At 47.1% G+C, this 24740-nt stretch overlaps 1 protein-coding gene across 2 annotated transcripts in view; it reads right to left on the minus strand.

Annotated features, from left to right (window-relative positions):
• Window positions 1-1235: 1235 nt before the first annotated feature.
• ark2ca (arkadia (RNF111) C-terminal like ring finger ubiquitin ligase 2Ca) overlaps window positions 1236-24740 on the minus strand; it is a 78233-nt gene continuing 54728 nt past the window's right edge. For both annotated transcript variants that reach the window (XM_072497476.1, XM_072497475.1), the window contains 2 exons: window positions 13887-13993; window positions 1236-7595 (listed from right to left, as the gene is read on the minus strand). In XM_072497476.1, coding sequence (XP_072353577.1) covers window positions 7478-7595; window positions 13887-13993 — 225 coding nt within the window. In that variant the 3' untranslated portion in view covers window positions 1236-7477. The remainder of the gene's footprint in view (window positions 7596-13886; window positions 13994-24740) is intronic.

A 24740-nucleotide genomic window follows, 5' to 3' on the forward strand; every position in this document is an offset into this window, starting at 1 on the left:
CTCCAGTTTCCCCCACAGTCCACATGTGCCGGTTAGGTGGATCGTCCCTTCGTGTTCAAAAGGTTAGGTGGTGTGACAGGGATAGGGCGGGGGAGTGGGCCTAGATTGGTTGTTCCTTTGGAGGGTCGGTGCAGACTCGATGGGCCGAATGGCCTCTTGCACTGTCGGGATGCTAGAATTTGCAGCATTCATGATTTACTCAAGTACTCTGTAATTTTCAGAGTTTATTGCATACTTTATGCTGGAAGTTTAAAGCAGCATTTCCCTTGCAAAGCACAAGCAACTTAACATCCCAGGAATAACGAGCTGGATTATCCATCGGCGGGATCCTCCGCTTCGCCGGCAACGCACTCATGCCTGCAGATTTCCCGACAACGTGGGGGTACTCACAATGGAAAGTCCCATTGGCCGGCTGACAGGACAGGACAGAGGATCCTGCTGCTGGCTGTGGGGGAGGGGAGCACACGGGAAAACGGGAGCAATGGCAGGACGGAGAATCCTGCCCAACATGTAAATTGTTAAGTAACGGTGCTGCAGCATCTGGTTAGCTTGCAGTCTTTTTAAACCTGGCCAACTGCTTTCCACAAGTGTGTGTTTGGTGGAAGGATCGAGAACCAGAGGACACAGATTTAAGGTGATTGGCAAGAGAAGCAATAGCAACATCTTTTCCACGCAGCGATAGGAAAATCTTTTCCACGCAGCGAGTAGTTAGGATCGGGAATGCGCTGCCTGAGAGTTTGGTGGAGGCAGGTTCAATCGAGGCCTTCAGGAAGGAATTGAATCATTATCTGGAAAAGGAAAAGTTGCATGACAATGGGGAAAAGGTACTAGAGCAGGAGCATGGAGTCTTTTAACATGGGGAGGCTGTTCACCTGCAACAACTACACGGTTCTGGCTGACCAGGAAACTCTCCCACTCTTACTACCTGCCAAAGGCTTATTGGAAGGATTTACAGGTTGACAATCAAACTGCTTGTCTGCACCACAAGTGTACTCACATTGGCCATCAGTCCTGAGGTGGGGCTCAAACCCGCAGCTTCTGGCTTAGAGGGAGGGATTCTACCCATCTCCTACTACCTGGTTAAGTGGGTGTACTCAATGTCAGCAATGGAAGTTTCCCAGCTTATTGTACCACGTGTCAACACTCATGACATTTTCCTCCCGTCTTGCACAAGGGTGAGGATAAGGAATTAAATAAGACAGCAGAGCCGTGTCAGCTATATATTACATTTTTATTAGTAATAAATACAGTACAAAATTCACAGGCAGTGACCCTAAAACTTTACACGATAATCCCTATTTCAACACATCTTTTTGATGCACTATCGCCTTATTATTCATAATAAATATTTATTTCTATAAAATATTCTATAGGTTACAAGTGTTCTGACACAAAACACTGGAGAAAAGGGAGACACACTAACATAGTAGCTAACAGTGGCAGTGACAGGCACTTAATGAAATGGCTATGAATTGCATTGGGCAGCCAGCACTGTGGTCCACTCACAGATTCTCATCATGAGAAATGTGCTCCCATGACCACTGCAGTACATTAGTGATGTCATCGAAGCAGCAGTGCATCAGTCTGTGCTTCTTAAAGGAGCCTCATCATCGTAAACAATGCTGAATGAGTTTCTTTCCCTCAAACAACTTTCTTGGTGGCAAGGGAGCGGTTGTTGTCCTCATCAAAGTGACAGTCGTTACTGCCAGATGGTGGAAAACATTTCATCTTAAGCTTTTGCTGTTCGCATCACTTCTGCCCAGGTCGTGTGTAGCAGCTCCAGAACAAGTCTCCATCTAGTCTACTCCAGCATCTGCCAGTCCCACCCCACAGAAATACACCAGTGTCGCACCAATGTGACACGTTCTTTCTCCCACACCAGCCATTCTGTCACCTTGTTAAGTCCGAGTATAGTGCTAAGTTAGGGCAGTATTTTCTAATGGACACATTCCTGGTTGGGATCATGGCGGGGAGTGATCACCCCAATCCACGTCCGATCCAGACCCTGACCACTTTTGAAAATCCAACCCCATCTCTTGTCACACCATATTCCCATTCCCACACCAGCCTTCCTCAGCAATCCCGAGAAGGAGATTGTCCAGTTTTCCCATCAAATCAAAGCTAAATTGTGGGCACTGCTGAGCTGTGAACTTGTACTCTAGGTTGAGTCAATGTCAAATTCAATCAGCTAATCTCAAGTTAGCAGTGACGTAGCTGGGTGTGGGGAACTACTTGGTGTGTTGGTATTGAGCGGTATAGAGCAGGGAGCACCCATGCTGAGTTAGTCAGTCCTAGTTGATCGACATTCAATACTATGGTCAACTAGCTCATGAGAGGCCTTTGCAGGTCATGAGAGGCCTTTGCAGTCGGCTGCAGGAGAGCAGATGTTCATCCAGCTGTCTGAGCTGAATTCACAGCCAGGCATAGTAAAGAAGGATCATGTGCAAACCCACTAAAACACACATTCCACTTAAACAGTGAAGAACTGACATGATCCACAGTGCATCAATGATTGAACATCTCGAGGGGCGGCACGTTGGCACAGTGGTTAGCACTGCTGCCTCACGGTGCTGAGGACCTGGGTTTGATCCTGGCCCCGGGACACTGTCCGTGTGGAGTTTGCACATTCTCCCTGTGTCTGCGTGGGTCTCACCCCCACAACCCAAAAAGATGTGCAGGGTAGGTGAATTGGCCACGCTAAATTGACCTTTAATTGGGGGAAAAAACAATAGGGTACTCCAAATTTTTTTTTTTTTAATGGTTTAACATCTCATAAACTTGATGATTTGCCCTAAACAAACCCACACTCAGTATATATTTACCTTATTTATATATTTGATTTCTGAGATACACCTACATTTCTTTCACACCAAACAGGCCTCTTCATCAGAGCTCAGGCACACTATTTTTCAATGTTCCTTACAGCACTCAGTGTCATAGAGTCATAGACATCGACAGCACAGAAAAGGCCCTTCTGCCCATCATGTCGGCGCCAGTCAAAAACAACCACCTACGTATTTGAATCTCATTTTCCTGCACCTGGCCCATAGCCTTGACATGATGCCATCTAAACATTTCCTAAATGTTACTGCCTCCACCACCCTTTCAGGCAGCGAGTTCCAGGCTCCCGCCACCCTCTGGGTGAAAAGGCTTTTCCTTGCATCCTCTCTAAACCTCCTGCCCCTTATTTAAATCTATGCCCCCTGGTCAATGATCCCTCCAACAGGAGGGAAAGTTTCTTCATTTCTACTCTATCATAATTCTATACATAGAATCCCTACAGTGCAGAAGGAGGTCATTCGGCCCATCAAATCTGCACCGACCCTTCGAAAGAGCACCCTGCCTAGGCCCACGGCCCCACCCCATGCCCGTAACCCAGTAGCCCACCTTTTGGACACTAAGGGGCAATTTTGCATAGCCAATCCACCTAACCTGCACTTCTTTGGATATGGGAGGAAACCAGAGAACCCAGAGGAATCCCACGCAGACGCGGGGAGAACGTGCAAACTCCAAACAGACAGTCACCCGAGGCCGGAATTGAACCCGGGTCCCTGGTGCTGTGAAGCAGCCATGCTAACCACTGTGCCACCGTGCCTCTCCATTATACAAAAAGATTGTACACTAATTGCAGAGAGGGATTTTTTTAAATCACCGTGCTCTACTGAAAGTCCTCCTGTTCCAGGGCTTGAACCAACAACCTTGTTCCTTAAAGAAAAGAATGATACCAACTGAGCGAAGGTGACACCACTAATGAAGCAACTGATATTACTCATGTGTGGATGCCACAAGCTATTCAACATGTGAGTGAATGGTATCTAAGTCTTATCTTTGCTCAACTACCAGGAGGTCACTGCATTGTGATCAGGAACTGAGACCCTGGGAGGATTTTCTTTTCCCTCTCATGAGCTAGTTGACCATAGTATTGAATATCGTTCAGCTAGGACTGACTAACTCAGCACAGGTGCTCCCTGCTCTATACCGCTCAAAACCTAACACACCAAACAGTTCCCCACAGCCAACTCCATCACTGCTAATTTTACAAAAGCAACAGCGCTCAGGTAGTGAAATACTTTAGATAAGGAAAATTAGATCACAAGACTGACATAAATAAGGATTTTAAATAATTTTAGTGACATTGAAATAAATAAATTATAATTCATTAATAAAATGTTTAAAATTAAATACACTTCTATAATAGCTGCCGTTAGTAATCAATTATGATTGTTAAATATCTAAAGCATCTGACCTGATGCACTCCACAAGTTATCATTGTTCAATCTACACGATTACATGATTATTCAAGTTCATCAATTAAATAGCAAACAAACCTAAGGTATTGGTTTCTAACATTCCCACAAGAAATCTGCAAGTTCTTGCAATCAGTGTGATCAGTCTAAATATCACAAAGGCTTTGGATTCTTCCCCCTACCTCACATAACCTTCTCTCCACTACTAACTCCTCATCCCCCACCACCACCGGCCAGTCTCTGTGAATTGATGAGCAAGAGAGAATTTGTTGATCTATTTGACCGCCAGGTTGTTTAGATGTCCTGCGAGATCCATCCAGCTTCTTTCAAGAGGAAGCTTTTGGTCTGATTTTAGTCAAGAAATAAGGGGTGCCCTGAAAGTAAAACGCTACTTATCGAGTGTGGGGAATGTTGGAAGATTTTAAAAGATGGAGATGAAAATATTAAGAGTCTGAAACAAAACCAGAAAATTCTGCTATTTTCAATTCTAAAGGAGGGTTCAACCAAGACTGGTAACCAGTATTTTCCCTTTGCAAACTGATTATTTCCAGCACTTTCCATTCTTGTTTGAGTGTGCTAAATTTGTCCTGAGGCTTCAATGTGACAATCTCTATATTCACAGTTCCGACACAGCTAAGACATCACTGTTGCTGCTATTAATACATCACAATGCTCTCCTTCGCTGCCTGCTCCATGAGGTAACAAATGCCCCATTTTAAGGTCCAATGTTTTAATTGTTCTTATGACTGCACTGAATTCAGGTTGTGCCTGTATTTTTGTTTAGCTAAAAGGTATAACCATGGCAAGGCTATGATTCCTGGTCCCTAGTACGGCCGAATTAAACAATGAACTTTCCCCACCGGGTAATACACACAGTGGGGGATAGGGGAGTGAAGGCAACCAGTTAGAGATTTAACATCAGTTAATTGTGTATCTGCGAAATTCAAAAGTCAGTTCAGTGAGAAATGCGGCAAGTTACATCTTGTTCACTCTGCCACTCAGACGCCTCTCAATGATTGTTCATTTTCCTCTTGATCATTTATTCACTGCCCAAGACTGTCTGCCTTTTGCTCTCATTTGGGTCCTCACTCTCAGGCGCAATCATTGTCTGTTTGCTTTTCTTTCTTTCATTCCCTTGTTCTCCCTCATTTCCCAGTTTTCCCAAGTTGCATTAAGAATGGGCAGATTTTCTCGTACAAGGAACGTAAGTGCAGTTCTGCACAGACATTTTGACATTAAGACCTGCTGCAAAAATCTCTTCAGTATGGATGTTAGTGAATAGATTGGAGCGGACTTTCATTTGGCTAATACCCTTTTTACTTAGAAGAGAGCGCTTCAAGAAATTCTTGGTTTTCAGTTGATTGAGATGGATTATTGGAATTTAGATTGGCTCCATGATAAGGACAGTGGCACAGTGATTAGCACTGCTGGGTCAGAGCGCCAGGGACTCGGGTTCGATTCCGACCTGTGCGACTGTCTGTGTGGAGTTTTCACTTTCTCCCCGTGGGTTTCCTCCGGGTCCACTGGTTTTCTCCCACAGTCCAAGGATGTGCCGGTTAGGTGGATTGGCCAAGACATATTGCCCCACAGTGCTCACAGATGTGCAGGTTAACTGCAGTTACAGGGATAAGGCGGGGAAGTGGGCCTGGGTAGGGTGCTATTTTGGCGGGTTGGTGCAGACTCGATAGGCTGAATGGCCTCCTTCTGCATTGACGGGATTCTGTGAATGATAAAATTTGATCAACTGCACACTCTGGATCATAGGTTCTGTCTTTTTAAACATCATCAGTTCAGCATTAGTTTCACAATGCTATCAGTTGGATGGCTGATGGCTGAAGCCACAGATTCGCAGTTTGCTTGAAAGATTTTATAACATTGTAGAATGCAATTTCCCAGAGGACCAGCAGAAGTCCTGAATACTTATTTAAATACAACTGCAACTCAAAGCCTTTCACTATAAATGAACAGAAATACTGACTCCGCTCCACTGTTGCGCTTTCAAGCAGAAAGCACACAATTTTGACAGCACAAGGATCGGTTCCTAATAATAGCTCTAGTTGAAAGTAATAGACTGATCTGTAAACATTAAATGTGCAGCGCTTTCTTCTGAGTTGTGGTAAAGGGGGATGCACTAGAACTAACTGAATTACCTCATCCCGCATTGTCCCTGCTTGAATGATGCAGAGATCCTTTCCTTGGCTGTGAAGTCATGAAGTTCCACATCACTAACATCATAAGAACTCACGAGAAAAGGCAATGCAACAGCACCAACAACCTGCTTTTATGTAGCGCCTTTAACATGATAAAACATCCCAAGGCACTTCATTGCAGCATAACCAAACTGCAAGTTCAGGCAATGATCCCTCACAAATGATATATACTCAGTTTTATTATGGACTCTACATAAACCCAATTAGTCTCCTGAGCTAAGATTGTGCTGAGATCCTTTGCTCCCTTTCCTCCCCTCATCCTCAAACTAAACCAAAGAATACCCATTGAATCATGCTGCCTACGATATTTATTCCTGTCCAGTTGCTGTCCTGAATGAAAAATCTTACATTTGTAGGACCCAGCCAGTCCAGTGCCACACAACATAATTATCCACGCCTATTCTCATAACTCGCGACCCATTTTCTATCAGCCGCTTTTTAACAATGTTAAGACAGAATCAACTACTTTATCTGGAGGGACACATAATCCGCTGCTCTGGAGGAAAAGGTCTTCTCCAGGTTTGTAAAGTTTAAAACCACCTTCAGGCTTTGTGCTCACAATGTAAGTTAAATTGGAGATTTCTACTGATGATGTCAACAGTAAAGAATGACATGACATCACCGCAAGTGAAGCAAAATGGCTGACCCTAGGTTGTCTCGGATGGACAGCGCTAAAACATATAAGCAAGAGACTGGCAAGTGTACAAGTTACAACACTGAGAGTTCTTGAATCATTCAATGTAGAATATACTTGCCCATTAATGATTATAATAAAAATTCTAATACAAAGGATAAATCCCACTAGCCTCTGGGAGAGCCAGCTCCCATGGTCCAGTATTCCATATGGCTATGTCAAACCTGCCCTATTCTAAAGTGACTAAAGCCCTCGTAAACACAAGGCCACCACTGCTCGATTCACATTTTGCAGTTTCAAAAATAGATTACTCAAAAGGCAATGCGTGGTTACAAGGCTGAATTCCCCCAGCTTGCTGTGGGGGAGAACGGCAATCGTTTGCTCAATCAGCTGTCTGGTAACAGCTGTGCTTCAATGTCTACGCGGCAGATCGGACACTTCTTGCTGGTGGCCAGCCATTGATCGACACAAACTTGGTGAAATAGGTGCATACATGGGAGCCGCCTGAAGAAAGACAAAAAAAACATTAGTGACCTATAGAATCATAGCGTTTTTACAGTGCAGAAGGAGGTCATTCAGCCCATCGAGTCTGCACCGACCGTCTGAAAGTGCACCCTAACCTAGGCCCACTCCCCCGCCCCATCCCTGTAACCCCATAACCCCAACCAACCTTCACACCTTTGAACACTAAGGGGCAATCTAGCATGGACAATCCACCAAACCTGCGCATCTTTGTAGGAAATTGGAGCACCCAGAGGAAACCCACGCAGACACGGGGAGAATGTGCAGACTCCACACAGTTACCCAAGGCCGGGATTAAGCCCGGGTCCCTGGCACTGTGTGCTTCAGTGCTAACCACTGTGCCACCCTGTGCCACCATGCCGCCCTACGTGGCCTATCATCACCTGTAATTTGTGACAAGCAAGCCAAATATCCTTTTTATTGTTTGACTTATGTCCTCCATTTGTCTCTGTGCAATTCTTCATCTCCTGAAGATGGTTATTTGCAGTGGGATACTTTGACCAAATAACAAATCTTCACAGCCAAACCTTAATACGCAGTGTCCTGAGGTTTCTCACCTACAATGTTCACATTATATTTTGAGGCCAATATAAGGCCATTTGGCATCTCCTAATAAAGGTGTTCAAAACTTGACAGAATTAAATAACTAGCCGTTCGGTAGTACAGAACTTGAATATTGCTGAAAAAAGACATTTTGTTAAAGCTTTTCATCTTGCACTCATCAGAAAAATTACAAGAATACCAATGTCAAGGGAAACAACTTTAGACTGTATGAGAAGAGAGTGTTGATTGATTGGCAAGTGGGTCCTGATTGGTAGAGACATTGCCATGAAGAATGCACCATGGGGTCTGCCAGGGGGTCCTCTACCAGGGTCTACCTTCACACGTTGGTATCTTACAGTTCCACACCCTATAAGCTTGGCCTTATTGGCAAACTTGTAAATAGGGCAATAGCCATTTGATTGCCTTGCAAGCGTGTTGCTGAAACAGGGCACATCAAAGACATTCATACAGGATAACAGCTACCCCGATCAGATCATTTTGCTCTATATATCACCCAAACTCATGTACGGGCCTAAGGCCATGACTTTTGGCCCTGAAAATAGCCTATTCTCCATCAGATTACATAGGAAGGGCAAGTTATCTCAAAAATCTGAGCAAAAGGTGAAGCTAGCTGTGTCACGCTGCTACAATACAGTAGCAACACGAGTGGTATTCACCGCTAACAGGATGCTGCCATCAAGCTAAAAAGTTCTGTCTATTACACAAATGAGTAATGTTGTATATGAATTTCAGTGCCAGTGTGATGATAAGTATGTAGGCTGTAATTCTAAAGACTGATAGATCATATCAAACAGCATGTCCCTTCCGCTGGTCACAACAGGCAAAGTGCAGACTGTACCCACCCAGCCCATTCTTGCCAAACTCAAAAAACTGTGTCAAATATTATATGTGATTCTCCGATTGGACAATATTTGCCAAATAATCCGAAGTGTGCTAAACATTATGCTGAAAACCAATAAAGATTACCAATCCGGCTCACAGTGTGGCACACTTGCAAGTACTGAAAGTTACATATATTGATACACTGGGCCCTGTTCTTTGCCGGCAGAAAGAACATGTACACACTTTGGGCTTGATTCTCCGTCCCGCCGCACCAGATTTCCGGTTCAGCATGCCGGCTCCGTTTCGCTAGCTGGTCAATGGGGGTTTCCCATTGTGGGGCAGCGCCACGCCGTCGGGAAACGGCTGGGCTGCCGGCAAAACGGAGAATTCCAACGGTGGAGAATCTAGCCTCTTGTGTCTGTTTCAGCCCTACAAAATAAACCATTTGCTGACTCATTCCTCGGGGCAATGCCTTGACCAATTAGAGGCAAGCTACCTGATTTACATTTTCAAACAATGCTTGGCGATTAACTGCCAGTCACCTGGTGCACTCTCCATGGCAACGCCTCAGACTCAACTTGCCAGCCAACCAGCACTCTTCTCATACATTATAAAGTTGTTGTTTTCCCTGATATTGGTATTCTTGCGGTTGTCCTGATGAGTGCAAGAGGAAAAGCTTTGACCAAAACGTCTTTTCTTCAGCAATATTAGAAATAAATCAGGAAGAAACTGATTTCATTGAAAGGAGGGTTGGTAACCAGAGGGCACAGATTTAAGGGATTTGGAAAAGAATCAGATAGGACTTGAACAGAATTTCTTCTTTTTAATAACAAGTCGTCCCGGTCTGGAATACAGTGCCTATAAGGGTAGTGAAAGCAGATTCAAAAGGGAATTGGATAGACACTTGATAATGGGGGAAAATTGCAGGGCTATGAGGAAAAAGCAGTGGCGTGGGAGTAGATGTGCAGCACGGTAGCACAGTGGGTAGCACTGTTGCTTCACAGCTCCAGGGTCCCAGGTTCGATTCCGGCTTGGGTCACTGTCTGCACGTTCTTCCCGTGTTTGCATGGGTTTCCCCGGGTGCTCCGGTTTCCTCCCACAAGTCCCTAAAGACGTGCTGTTAGGTGAATTGGACATTCTGAATTATCCCTCCGTGTACCCGAACAGGCATCGGAGTGTGGTGACTGAGGGATTTTCACAGTAACTTCATTGCAGTGTTAATGTCAGCCTACATGTGACAATAAAGATTGTTATATAATTGGCTACATGTTTCCAAGGGACAGCAGGGACATGATGGACCAAATTACATCTCCTGGGTTACTGTCCGTGTGGAGTTTGCACATTCTCCCCGTGACTGCGTGGGTTTCACCCACACAACCCAAAGATGTGGTTAGGTGGATTGGCCATGCTAAATTGCCCCTTAATTGGAGAAAAAAATAATTCGGTACTCTAAATTTTTTTTTTAAATGACCTCTCCTGGCTGTATGATTCTATTCAAACTCTCCATTTTTCAAGATCATTGCTTATTCATTCTTACATTATTCGATGGCAGTTCCTGTCAGATTTTCCTGCAATTTCCGTTCACTCTGGAATTTCAAATTTAAATTCTGTCACGTGGATTTTGAAATCTCTTGAGTGTTTTTTTTCTGAAATTTTTATTGGATAATCTCAAAACCCTTCCCCTTTCAAACACGAACAAAATCCAATTTATCAACCTTTAATCAGCCGATGATCTCCAAAAAAGACAAAGACCGGACGGAGTGTGGATCCTACAGGTCCATCTCACTCCTTAACACTGACGCCAAGATCCTAGCGAAGGCCCTGGCGAGGAAGCTGGGGAAGATCAGATGGGCTTTGTCAAGAGCAGACGGCTAACAGCAAACATCAGGTGCCTGCTGAACATGATCAATGACGTCATCTGGGGAGAGAACACAGGAGGTGATCATCTTCCTGGACGCAGAGAAGGCCTTCGACAGGGTCAAATGGAAGTAATTCATAGAGATACTGGAATGGTTTTGGATTAGGCCAGAGTTGACCTCATGGGTGAGACTACTGTACAGCTCTCCCATGGCAAGCATGCGGACAAACACCACCAGCTCTGGATACTACCGCTGCACAGAGGCACGAGGCTGGGATGCCCATTGCCCCGCTATTGTTTGCCCTCGTATTTGAACCACTGGTGAACGCTCTCAGAGACGTGGAGGGTGTCCTAAGGGGAGACAGAGAGCACAGAGTCTCACTCTATGCAGATGACCTGCTCCTTTACATTTTGAACCCCCGGGCCAGCTTGGAAGGAATAATGAAACTCCTGAAGCAATTCGGAGCCTTCTGAGGCTACAAACTTAACCTGAGTAAGAGCAAAATCTTCCCTGTGGATCTTCAGGGGGGAGGAACAGAGCTGGGGAGGCTGTCGTTCAAACTGGCCCAGACCAAACCAATACCTGGGGATCCAAATAGCCCACAGCAGAACACGGATCCATAAATGGAACCTGGAGAGTCTGGTGGAGGAAGTTAAAAAGGACCTGCAGAGGTGGGGCCCACACCCTCTCTCCCTGGTGGGGAGAGTGCAGACGATCAAGATGAACGTGCTGCCCAGGTTCCTCTTCCTATTCAGATCCCTCCCGATCTACATCCCCAAGACCTTTTTCACCACAGTGGGCAAACTAACCATGGCATTTGTTTGGGCAGAGAAGAGCCCGAGGATTAGGAAGAAGATCCTACAAAGGAAGAAATGTGGGAAGCCTGGCCCTGCTGAACCTCCAGTCCTACCATTTGACAGTCACTGTAGAAAGAGTACGGAATAGGTCAAGGAACCGGAGTGAAGTGGGTCAAAATGGAGCAAAGCTCCTGTAAAGGGACATCCCTCCAAACGCTGGCCACAATTGCACTTCGGTCGTAGAACCAAATAAGACAGCACTTTGGACTAACTCAGATGTCCACCATGACCCCCATCTGCAAAAATCACAGGTTCACTCTTGCAACAATGGAAGCCTCCTTCAAAAGGTGGAGACAGGACAAGGGGACACCTACAGTTTTGGACATATACATGGACGATAGAGTAGCGACCCTGGGGGAACTCATGGACAAGTTCCAACTCCCAAGAAGGTATATACTGATCAAAAATCTCTTCCACAAGGAAACACCCCCAGATACCAGGACACTCATTACTAGAAGGACCACTGAACGCGGGTGAAGTAGCAGAGGGGAGCTGTGCGGATATGTATGGAAGACTATTAGAGGAGGTACGCTCACCCTTGGATGAGATAAAAAAGAAATGGGAGGAAGAACTAGGCAAGGAAATAGGGGGAGGACACTGGATCGAAGTACTGCACAGGACAAACTTCACCTCCACATCCTGAGCTTAACGCAGCTAAAGGTGGTGCACAGAGCACATCTAACCAGATCATGAATGAGTGGGTTCTTCCCGGAGGCGGAGGACAAGTGTGAACGGTGCCCGGCCAACCACACCCACATGTATCCGGTCCTGTCCCAGACGGGACGTCCTTCTTTGAGGCCATGTCCAGGGTTGTGGGAGTGATGGTAGAGCACTCCCTCTGGCACCCAGGCATCTTGGCACTGCCAGCCTGGCACCCTGGCAGTGCCAGTTATTGGGCCAGGGGTGCCTTACCAGGTGGAGGGGATGTTCCCGGAGGGGGGGGGGGGGGGGAAAGGGGCAACAAAAATGGGAGGGTGGGCTGAAAGGGGAGAAGATCGGGGCAGCCAGTCAAAATGGCACCCCGATCTGTGAGAAGACATTCCTGCTGGCAAGTCCAGCAGGAAATGACTTAAGTGTGGCCTCGGCAGAGAGAAACACCCGAGGTAAAAAAACGGCCAATTGCCATTGAATAGCGGGGTGTTAATCGGCAATGCAGCCGTCAAGAAACACCCCGCTAAGCGCTCCCAAAACCGATCATAGAGCTTTTCCAATTAAATCGTGCCCATCACCTCTCATTCTTCTGAACTCCAAGGAACACAGGTCCAAGCTGTTCAATATTCCCTCATATGGCAGTCCCTCCATACCCAGGATCATCCTTGTAAACTTCCTGTATACGGCCTCCAATGATAATATATCTCTCCTTAACTAAGGGAACTAAACTGTACACAGTATTTTAAACGTAGCCTCACTCGTATCTTGTACAGTTGCAGCAACATCTCTTTACTTTTAGTCCCCTTGAAATAAAAGGCAGCATTCCATTTGCTTTTCCTATTACCTTCTGTACCTACAGACCAGCTTTCTGACTTTCATGAACAAGGACCCCCAAGTCCCTTTGTGCTACAGCGTTCTTCAGTCTCTCTCCATTCAAATAATAATCCGTCTTCACATTCTTTCTTCCAAAATGAACAGTCTCGCATTTTCCCACATTGAATTCCATTTGGTAAATTTCTGTCCACTCACTAAACCTGCCAAAGACTCTCTGTAAACTATTTATATCCTCATTACAGCCTGCCTTCTCTCCCACTTTGCATCATCCGAAAATCTGGCCACAGGACACTCTGTTCCGTTCTCCAAATCATTTATCTTTATTTTAAAGAGCTGTGGCCCTGGCACTGAGCTCATTGGGAGCCAAGTCTGAATATGCTACAAAAAACCTGTAAGGTTAAAAACAAATCTCATCTTCCTTTGGGTTTTTTGCCAAGTTTCTTAAATCTCTGTCCTCCGATTATCAACCCTCCTCCCAACAGAAACAATTTGAAACTGATCCTTTATCCATACAGTTCTTCACAATAGTAACATAACCTATATCAATATTACAATGTTACAGACTACAACTGATTCTATGCTTTCCTCTAACCATAACCATGGATCTATAAGACAATACATCCATCTCTGGTGTAAAATACCACAATTGTCTTGTTAGCACATTGCAACACCTCTTTTTAACATACCGGACATTTTCACCCTCCTCCAGCAGACATAGACAGATTGTACACTTCTCATCAAAGTCTGTATCCTCTTCATCCTCTTTTGGTCCTTTAAGGTCATTGTGCATTCTCTGCAAAAAAACAAAGAAATCAATTAAGCCAGAAATTCATTCATACAATGGAATTTTAATTTTAATTTAGAGTACCCAATTAAGTTTTTTCCAATTAAGGGGCAATTTAACCTACCCTGCACATCTTTAGGTTGTGGGGGCGAAACCCACGCAAGCACGGGGAGAATGTGCAAACTCCACACGGACAGTGACCCAGAGCCGGGATCAAACCTGGGTGCATCGGCGCCGTGAGGCAGCAGTGCTAACCACTGATACAACGGAGTTAACTCTCCATTACTTTGAAATTCTGCGATCAATATTTTGCCATTTTTATTATTAATTTCTACTTCACACCATTTATCTTTGTCTCCCTATTCAATTATCAGATAGTTAAAAAGGTGCAACAGGGCAAGGTTTACAATTGGGGGAAGGGTAAATACGATGTTGTCAGACAAGAATTGAAGTGCATAAGTTGGGAACATAGGCTGGCAGGGAAGGACACAAGTGAAATGTGGAACTTGTTCAAGGAACAGGTGCTACGTGTCCTTGATATGTATGTCCCTGTCAGGCAGGGAAGAGATGGTCGAGTGAGGGAACCATGGTTGACAAGAGAGGTTGAATGTCTTGTTAAGAGGAAAAAGGTGACTTATGTAAGGCTGAGGAAACAAGGTTCAGACAGGGCATTGGAGGGATACAAGATAGCCAGGAGGGAACTGAAGAAAGGGATTAGGAGGGCTAAGAGAGGGCATGAACAATCTTTGGCGGGTAGGATCAAGGAAAACCCCAAGGCCTTTTACACATATGTGAGAAATATGAGAATGACTAGAGCGAGGGTAGGTCCGATCAAGGACAGTAGCGGGAGATTGTGTATTGAGTCTGAAGAGATAGGCGAGGTCTTGAATGAGTACTTTTCTTCTGTATTTACAAATGAGAGGGGCGATATTGTTGGAGAGGACAGTGTGAAACAGATTGGTAAGCTCGAGGAAATACTTGTTAGGAAGGAAGATGTGTTGGGCATTTTGAAAAACTTGAGGATAGACAAGTCCCCCGGGCCTGACGGGATATATCCAAGGATTCTATGGGAAGCAAGAGATGAAATTGCAGAGCCGTTGGCAATTATCTTTTCGTCCTCACTGTCAACAGGGGTGGTACCAGGGGATTGGAGAGTGGCGAATGTCGTGCCCCTGTTCAAAAAAGGAACTAGGGATAACCCTGGGAATTACAGGCCAGTTAGTCTTACTTCGGTGGTAGGCAAAGTAATGGAAAGGGTACTGAAGGATAGGATTTCTGAGCATCTGGAAAGACACTGCTTGATTAGGGATAGTCAGCACGGATTTGTGAGGGGTAGGTCTTGCCTTACAAATCTTATTGAATTCTTTGAGGAGGTGACCAAGCATGTGGATGAAGGTAAAGCAGTGGATGTAGTGTACATGGATTTTAGTAAGGCATTTGATAAAGTTCCCCATGGTAGGCTTCTGTACAAAGTAAGGAGGCATGGGATAGTGGGAAATTTGGCCAGTTGGATAACGAACTGGCTAACCGATAGAAGTCAGAGAGTGGTGGTGGATGGCAAATATTCAGCCTGGATCCCAGTTACCAGTGGTGTACCGCAGGGATCAGTTCTGGGTCCTCTGCTGTTTGTGATTTTCATTAATGACTTGGATGAGGGAGTTGAAGGGTGGGTCAGTAAATTTGCAGACGATACGAAGACTGGTGGAGTTGTGGATAGTAAGGAGGGCTGTTGTCGGCTGCAAAGAGACATAGATAGGATGCAGAGTTGGGCTGAGAAGTGGCAGATGGAGTTTAACCCTGAAAAGTGTGAGGTTGTCCATTTTGGAAGGACAAATATGAATGCGGAATACAGGGTTAACGGTAGAGTTCTTGGCATTGTGGAGGAGCAGAGAGACCTTGGGGTCTATGTTCATACATCTTTGAAAGTTGCCACTCAAGTGCATAGAGCTGTGAAGAAGGCCTATGGTGTGCTCGCGTTCATTAACAGAGGGATTGAATTTAAGAGCCGTGAGGTGATGATGCAGCTGTACAAAACTTTGGTAAGGCCACATTTGGAGTACTGTGTACAGTTCTGGTCGCCTCATTTTAGGAAGGATGTGGAAGCTCTGGAAAAGGTGCAAAGAAGATTTACCAGGATGTTGCCTGGAATGGAGAGTAGGTCTTACGAGGAAAGGTTGAGGGTGCTAGGCCTTTTCTCATTAGAGCGGAGAAGGATGAGGGGCGACTTGATAGAGGTTTATAAGATGATCAGGAGAATAGATAGAGTAGACAGTCAGAGACTTTTTCCCCAGGTGGAACACACCATTACAAGGGGACATAAATTTAAGGTGAAAGGTGGAAGATATAGGAGGGATATCAGAGGTAGGTTCTTTACCCAGAGAGTAGTGGGGGCATGGAATGCACTGCCTGTGGAAGTAGTTGAGTCGGAAACATTAGTGACCTTCAAGCAGCTGTTGGATAGGTACATGGATTACGGGAAAATGATATAGTGTAGATTTATTTGTTCTTAAGGGCAGCACGGTAGCATTGTGGATAGCACAATTGCTTCACAGATCCATTGTCCCAGGTTCGATTTCGGCTTGGGTCATTGTCTGTGCGGAGTCTGCACGTCCTCCCCGTGTCTGCGTGGGTTTCCTCCGGGTGCTCCGGTTTCCTCCCACAGTCCAAAGATGTGCGGGTTAGGTGAATTGGCCAATGATAAATTGCCCTTAATGTCCAAATTGCCCTTGGTGTTGGGTGGAGGTGTTGAGTTTGGGTAGGGTGCTCTTTCCAAGAGCTGGTGCAGACTCAGGGGGCCGAATGGCCTCCTTCTGCACTGTAGATTCAATGATAATCTATGATTAATCTAGGACAAAGGTTCGGCACAACATCGTGGGCCGAAGGGCCTGTTCTGTGCTGTATTTTCTATGTTCTATGTTCTATGTAGAAAAACTCCCCACCATGGAATACTGTCCACCACCTAATCATAAACTGCAATTGCTAAGAAATTTAAGGTGCGGCAATTGACACTGACTGCATTTGAATGAACGCTTGAGTGTCCAAAGTGGACACTCTGGACTGGATTTTCATTCTCGAGATGGGAAAATTCCTGGCTCGGCCCACCCGCTCCAGGCGCAAGCGCCAGGGAAGAGGGAATTTTCATTGTCGGGGGGTGGGTGTGAGCTGCATTTGGGCCAGTCAATCTGGGAAAGAGTTCAGAGGCAGCCACAAGGGTTGCTAGATGTGGAAGCATGTTGTTTGAAAGGCCCACCGAGGTGCCGTGGGACTTTATCACAGTTAAAATGAAAAAAGTAAAGATCTCTACCTCACCCCTTACACTCCCCATGCCAACTCATGCCACCCACCCACTCTGGCCCTTCATTCCCCTCCCATGCTAAAGTATGTCCCCCCCCATCAACCTCTATGGTCCCCTCATGCCCTCCTCCATTCTAAGGTATGTCTCCACTCATTCCCTCTGTCTCCTCATGCACCTCCATGTCCATTCACCCACTATGTGCAGAACCAATTAACCATGTAGCAACAGTAGGGAGTGTAAAAAAAGCTTTTAAGAGGGGAGGCAGTGAGGGAAACCAATATGACCAATGTCCAGACCCGGGCACTGCCAGCTCAGCCGACAATGTTGCAGGTTATGCAGGAGAGCTTCCTAGCATTGAAAAGTGATCATTTGGCACCGCTCCAGAAATCGTTTGACCGAATGGAGAAAAGGCTGGATGCCCAGGCTGAGAAGATCCAGGAGCTGGAGAAGACGGTGGAGGAGCAGGCGGACTTTCAAATGGTGGGGGACATGGAGATTCGAAGGTTGAGAGACCAACAAAAAATGCTCCTGGAAAAGCTGGAGGACCTGGAGAACAGATCTTGCCGGCAGAATGTAAGAATCGTTGGCCTCCCGGATGGGGCCGAGGGGCTGGATGCTGCCGCGTATGTGGCAGATATGTTCCAGGAGCTGCTGGGGAACGAGGTGTTCCCTCACCCGCCAGAGGCGGACAGGGCACATAGAGCACAGGTGAGGCAGCCACGGCGAGGGGGTCCCTCACGAGTGATGGTGGTCCGGTTCCACAGATTCCTGGATAAGGAGCGGGTTCTTCAATGGACCAAGAGCACGCGGAGCTGCAAATGGGACAATGGCACCCTGCGCGTTTACCAATACCTGAGCGCAGAGGTGACCAGAAGGAGGGCAGGCTACAGGCAAGCTAAAGAGATTTTCTATAAGAAGCAGGTGAAATTTGGGCAGCTCTATCCGGCGCGACTGTGGGTTACGCACGAGGGCCAGCACCATTATTTCAAGGAACCCGAGGAGGCGATGGACTTTGCAAAGAGGCAAGGGCTGGTCCCGAGCTGAGGACTCTTGGACTCGTGGTGGAACTTTTAATTCTTTCTCTCTTGTTTCTGAGAGATGCCTGTTTTCTCATGCTTTTGTATCTTGGTTTTTATGTGTTTTTTGTCTTTTTTCTTTTCATGTCTCTTTTTTGCTTTTGTGTTTGAGTTTTGTTAGAAAAAGAGAATAGTTAGAATGGTTCGGATATGGGGGGTGTTTTTCGGGGAATTTTTGCGATCTCTTTCTGCGCGCAGATAGCAATGGTTGACAGTGCCTGCTATTTTGTTTTGTATGACTTAAATTGCACTATTGTTGGGGCTGTCTCTGTCCTATTTAGAGTATTTGTTCAAGCAGGGCTGATTTGGGGAAGTGGTGTGGATGGGCCGGGGGGAGGGGAGCCAGGGAACAATAGGTGAGAGACTCGCTGGCACCGGAGTTGGGAGCCACCAGGTTAGCTGGGCGGGCTAGTCCACGGAAGCCAGGTTGGGGTGGGGGGGGTTATTTAGCTAGTTTATGTCAGGGGCTAGGTTATAGGGTGGTGTTGCTAGGGGGTGGGGGAGTAGGTCTGCTGTCGATGTTGGAAATTGGGCATGGTAACAGTGAGGAGGTCAGGGTTGGAGGCAGCCAGGTGGCGGGCCAGAGGAAGCAAACGGGCCAGTCAAGAGGGCGCATATGTTCGCGCATTTACGGGTTTTGAAGGCGGATGTAGTCATGTTACAGGAGACTCATCTGAAAGTGGCTGATCAGGTCAGATTAAGGAAGGGCTGGATTAGTCACGTCTTCCATACGGGGCTCGAAACTAAGATCAGGGGGGTTGCGATCTTGATCAACAAGCGGGTCCAATTTGAGGTGGAGGGCACAGTTGCGGACGGGGGGTGGCAGATTTGTTATGGTTAGGAGTAAGCTTGAGGGGGTGAGAGAAGTCCTGGTCAACGTATGTGCTCCTAACTGGGATGACATAGATTTTGTTAAGAGGTTGCTGCTGACTTGGATTCACACAAACTGATCATGGGTAGGGACTTTAACACAGTTCTTGATCCTGGCCTGGACCAGTTGTGTTCAAAAACGGGTAGGGTGCCAGCGATGGCAAAGGAACTGAGAGGGTTCATGAAGCAAATGGGGGGAGCTGACCCACGGAGAGTTAGTCGGCCATCGGCGAAGGAGTTTTCGTTCTATTCTCACGTCCACCAGGTATATTCCCAAATCGATTTCTTTATCATGAGCAGGGACTTGCTGACAGGGATGACGGGTACAGAATATTCGGCAATTACCATCTCGGACCATGCTCCGCACTGGGTTGATCTGCAGATTTGCAAAGATACCTTTGAGCGCCCACAATGGAGGCTGGAAGTTGGGCTGCTGGCGGACGAGGCAGTATGTGTGAGAGGCTGAGGAAATGCATGCATAATTACCTGCAGGTAAATGATACTGGAGAGGTCTCAGCAGCGGTGCTCTGCAAGGCGCTGAAGGCGGTGGTGAGAGGAGAGCTGATTTCAATCCGAGCCCATAGGGACAGGACAGACAGGGCAGAAACAGACCGACTGGTTAAGGAAATTTTACGGACGGACAGGAGCCACGCGGAGTCCCTGAGGCCAGAGTTACTTAGGAAACGACAGAGGCTGCAGACCGAGTTTGGGGTGTTGTCTACAGGGAAGGCCGTAGAGCAGCTGAGAAGGGCAAAGGGCGCACTATACAAGCATGGGGAGACGGCCAGCAGAATGTTTGCACAACAACTAAGAAAGAGAGAAGCGGCTAGGGAAATAGGAAAGGTAGTCAACGGTGAGGGAAACCTGGTGGGGGACCCGGTAGGATTGAACAAGATGTTTAGGGCCTTCTATAGCAAGATGTACACCTCGGAACCCCCCACGAGACCAGAGGGGATGAGGCTCTTTTTGGACGGACTGACCTTCCCAAGAGTAGATGGGGGGTTGGTAGACGGGCTGGGGGCCCCGATCAGGACTGAAGAAGTACTGAGGGGCCTGAGGGTCATGCAGTCGGGTAAAGCCCCGGGACCCGACGGATATAAAAAGTTCTCCAAGATAGTGGGGCCGGTGCTGGTCAGGATGTTCAACGAGGCAAGAGACAGACGATGTCGCAGGCCACTATCTCGCTTATACTGAAACGGGATAAAGACCCGGAGGCATGTGGGTCCTATAGGCCGATCTCTTTGATTAACGCAGACGCTAAGTTACTGGCCAAGATCTTGCCACCTAGAATTGAGGACTGTGTACGGAACGTGATTGCGGAGGACCAAACCAGGTTTGTAAAGGGCAGGCAACTGGTGGCCAATCTAAGAAGGCTGCTCAATATGATTATGATGCCCCCGGAGAGCAGGGAGGCAGAGGTAGTGGTAGCAATGGATGCCGAAAAGGCTTTCGACCGGGTTGAGTGGGACTATTTATGGGAGGTGCTGGGACGTTTTGGGTTCGGAATGGGATTCGTTGACTGGGTTAGGCTGCTATATCAGGCCCCAGAGGCTAGTGTGAGGACGAACAGGACGACATCTGATTACTTCAGACTGCACCACGAGACTAGACAGGGATGCCCCCTCTCCCCACTGCTGTTTCGCTGGCTATAGAGCCACTGGCAATTGCTCTGTGAACTTCAAGGGACTGGAAAGGGCTGGTCCGGGGGGCAGTGGAACAATAAAGTCTCATTATATGCGGATGACCTGCTGTTATACGTGTCAGACCCAATGGCAGGGATGGACGGAATCATGGAAATCCTGAGGGAATTTGGTCGGTTCTCAGGATATAAATTGAACATGGCAAAGAGCGAGATGTGGGTAGTGCAGGTGAGAGGTCAGGAGAATAGGCTGAGGGGGCTGCCATTCAGGCTGGTAGGGAAAAGCTTCAGATATTTAGGGGTACAAGTAGCGCGAGACTGGGGTAAGTTGCATAAGCTAAACTTGTCCCGGTTGGTGGAGCAAGTGAGGGACGAATTCCGGAGATGGGATGCGCTGTCATTGGCGGGGAGAGTGCAGACGGTGAAGATGTCGATTCTCCCGAGATTCTTGTTCATATTTCAGTGTCTCCCCATTTTCATTCCGCGGTCCTACTTTAAGAGGCTAGATAAAATTATCCTGGGATTTGTTTGGGCAGGAAAGTCCCCACGGGTGAGGAAGGCGATGCTCGAGAGGAACCGGGGGGATGGGGGGCGTGGGGGGGGGGGGGGGGGGGGCTGGCTTTTCCGAACTTTAGCAACTACTACTGGGCAGCTAACATAGCCATGGTAAGGAAATGGATGGTGGGTACGGGGTCGGTTTGGGAGCGGATGGGGACTGCTTCGGGCAGGGGCACCAGTTTGACAGCTTTGGTTACGGCGCCTCTGCCGCTCCCGCCGGCACGATACCCCACCAGCCCTATAGTGGTGGCGGCTCTACGGATCTGGGGCCAGTGGAGGAGGCATATAGGGGAAGTGACAGCATTGGTTTGGTCCCCAATCTGCGGTAACCACCGATTTGCCCCGGGGAATATGGACAGTGGGTTCCAATTATGGCGGAGGGCGGGGATTGCGAGGATGGGCGGTCTGTCCCTGGTAGGGAGCTTCCCGAGCATGAGGATGTTGGAGGAGAAGTTCAGGCTGGTGAGAGGGAATGATTTCAGGTACTTGCAGGTGCGGCATTTCGTACGCAGATTGGTACCATCCTTCCCACCCCACCAAGGGGGATCCAGGACAGGGTAGTTTCCAGAGGAGAGGTGGGAGGGGGAGAGTCTCTGACATTTATAAAGAACTAATGGGAGCAGAGGAGACACAGACCGAAGAACTGAAGCTTATGTGTGGGAGGAGGAGCTCAGGGGGGGGGGCGGGGGGGGGGGGGGGGGGGGGGGAGCTGCAGATAGAGGACGGCATATGAGCAGACACTTTGAGTAGAGTAAACACAACCGCAACATGCGCCAGGCTCAGTCTGATCCAGTTCAAGGTCGTACATCGGGCCCACATGACGGTGGCCCGGATGAGCAAATTCTTTGGGCTAGAGGACAAATGTGCTAGATGTGCCGGAGGACCAGCGAACCATGTACACACGTTCTGGACGTGTCCTAAACTAAGGGGGTACTAGCAGGGATTCGCGGACGTCATGTCCCGGGTATTGAAAACTAGGTGAGCAATGAGTCCTGAGCTGGCAATTTTGGGGGTTTTGGAGGACCTGGGAGTCCAGGAGGAGAAAGAGGCTGACGTCTTGGCCTTTGCTTCCCTGGTAGCCCGGCGACGAATACTGTTGGCATGGAGGGACTCAAAGCCCCCGAAGTCTGAAGTATGGCTTTCGGACATGGCGAGCTTTCTCGGGCTGGAGAAAATTAATGTCCGCCTTGAGAGGATCGCTGTCGGGGTTCGCCCGGAGGTGGCAGCCATTCGTTGACTTCTTCGCAGAGAATTAATTCCTTTTTTTTACTACAGGCCAATAAAACTGTCAATCATCCAGACCCTTCAAAATACCCAACTGTTTGGGACCTGTTTGTGGCCAACGAACAAATCAATGAATAATCAAGTAGCCAAGAGCCAGGGGAAAGTAGCCAAGATATGAGAAAAGAGAGCGAAGGGAGGGAAAACCCGGGGGGGGGGGGGAATAGTGCAAGAGGGGGTAGCCAAACACAGCTGAAAAGAAAGGGGAGCTGCAGAGAGGGAGAGGAGGGGAGAGGGGCAGGGAATGGGGGGGAAAGGGGGGCAGGGAAGAAGGAAACAGGGGGCAAAGAACAATAGAGGGGGGCCAGAGGGGAGGAAAGACGAGGGAACACAAACTGGAAGGTGAGCACAGGAAACAACAATGACCACAACAAACACCTCAGGTCAACAGAGAGTCAGAAAGTACAGGAGGAAGGAACGACAGACGACTGAGGCGGAGGCAAACACATAACTACAACAGCAAAAACCGACCGGGAGAAGCAGGTAACATTAGGGGTGCCGCCCAGACACCCCGCCCACCCAATTTTGTTTCATTTTGCTTGTTCAGTATGTATCTTATTTCTAAAACAAAACAGAAAAGAAGGGGGGGGGAACCCCCCCACCCCCCACTGACATGTAGACCGTAATTGTCTCTCCGTTGCTTCTATGTATATACACATATACACTGTATATATAAGGGGCAGCACGGTAGCATTGTGGATAGCACAATTGCTTCACAGCTCCAGGGTCCCAGGTTCGATTCCGACTTGGGTCACTGTCTGTGTGGAGTCTGCACATCCTCCCCGTGTGTGCGTGGGTTTCCTCCGGGTGCTCCGGTTTCCTCCCACAGTCCAAAGATGTGCAGGTTAGGTGGGTTGGCCATGATAAATTGCCCTTAGTGTCCCAAATTGCCCTTAGTGTTGGGTGGGGTTACTGGGTTATGGGGATAGGGTGGAGGTGTTGACCTTGGGTAGGGTGCACTTTCCAAGAGCCGGTGCAGACTTGATGGGCCGAATGGCCTCCTTCTTCACTGTAAATTCTATGATAATCTATGATATACTTCCGTAGTTTTTATTTTCCCACCCCTTGGTATTTTTAGTTATGTAGTATTTTTGTTATCTCTTTTTGGTTTCTCTATGTGTACATCTGCAAATATACCATGTATAAAAAATCCAAAAAAAACATTTAAAAAAAAATATATATCAATATCTGAAACTACAAGCACCGGAAACTCATTCACCCTGTATATATAAACATTGTGAAATGACAAAAGAGATCAGAGCTGTTAATCAAGCAATGTTTCTCCTGGGTCTTGGGTGTTTCAGTGCTCTAATGGATGTCTGGTCTCTCGGCCAAGAATGCACATTGTGTGGATCTGGAGTTACATGTAGGCCAGAGCGTGTAAGGATGCCAGATTTCCTTCCCTAAAGGACTTAAGTGAACCAGATGGCATTTTAATGACAATGATAGTTTCATGGGGCCATTACTGAGGTGAGCTTACAATTCCAAGATTTCATTATTGTCATGTGCATGGAGTATTAGCCTGGGATTCTGGATCAATAGGCTATTGACATTGTCACTCTGCCACCATCTTCCCAAATTATCCATCTTTGTGCTTTCCAAGATGGCAGATATCTGGATGTCGAAGAAATGCCTCATGGCCACCCACAGTTTACAAATCAAAATTTTAAAAACTAATAAAAGTAAGAGGATTTGCAAACAAAATCTTTAATTGGTCTGTACTTGATTATGTGAGTCGATAACTGATTTATGTTCGCTGTGCTTGACTGGTTAAGCCTGGTTGTGGACTCAAAGTAAAGTAAACAGACACCACAGAAGCTATTAGAAGGTGAACTTAGTCATGAATGCAGACATTTTGTGATTGTAAGCATATTTTAAAGCACTTTAAATAAACCACTTGGAAACACAATCTCTGCATGGCTTTGAGATATAGGGTAGAATTATCCACTCCGGAGGTGTGGCAGGTGGGATATATAGTGTGTTTGATGCTGGCAACAGGGCGGGATATCATGCCCAATTTTATTTTTTGGAAGGTCC

The sequence above is a fragment of the Scyliorhinus torazame genome, chromosome 3, assembly GCF_047496885.1.
Source record: "Scyliorhinus torazame isolate Kashiwa2021f chromosome 3, sScyTor2.1, whole genome shotgun sequence".
Classification (NCBI taxonomy): Eukaryota; Metazoa; Chordata; class Chondrichthyes; order Carcharhiniformes; family Scyliorhinidae; genus Scyliorhinus; species Scyliorhinus torazame.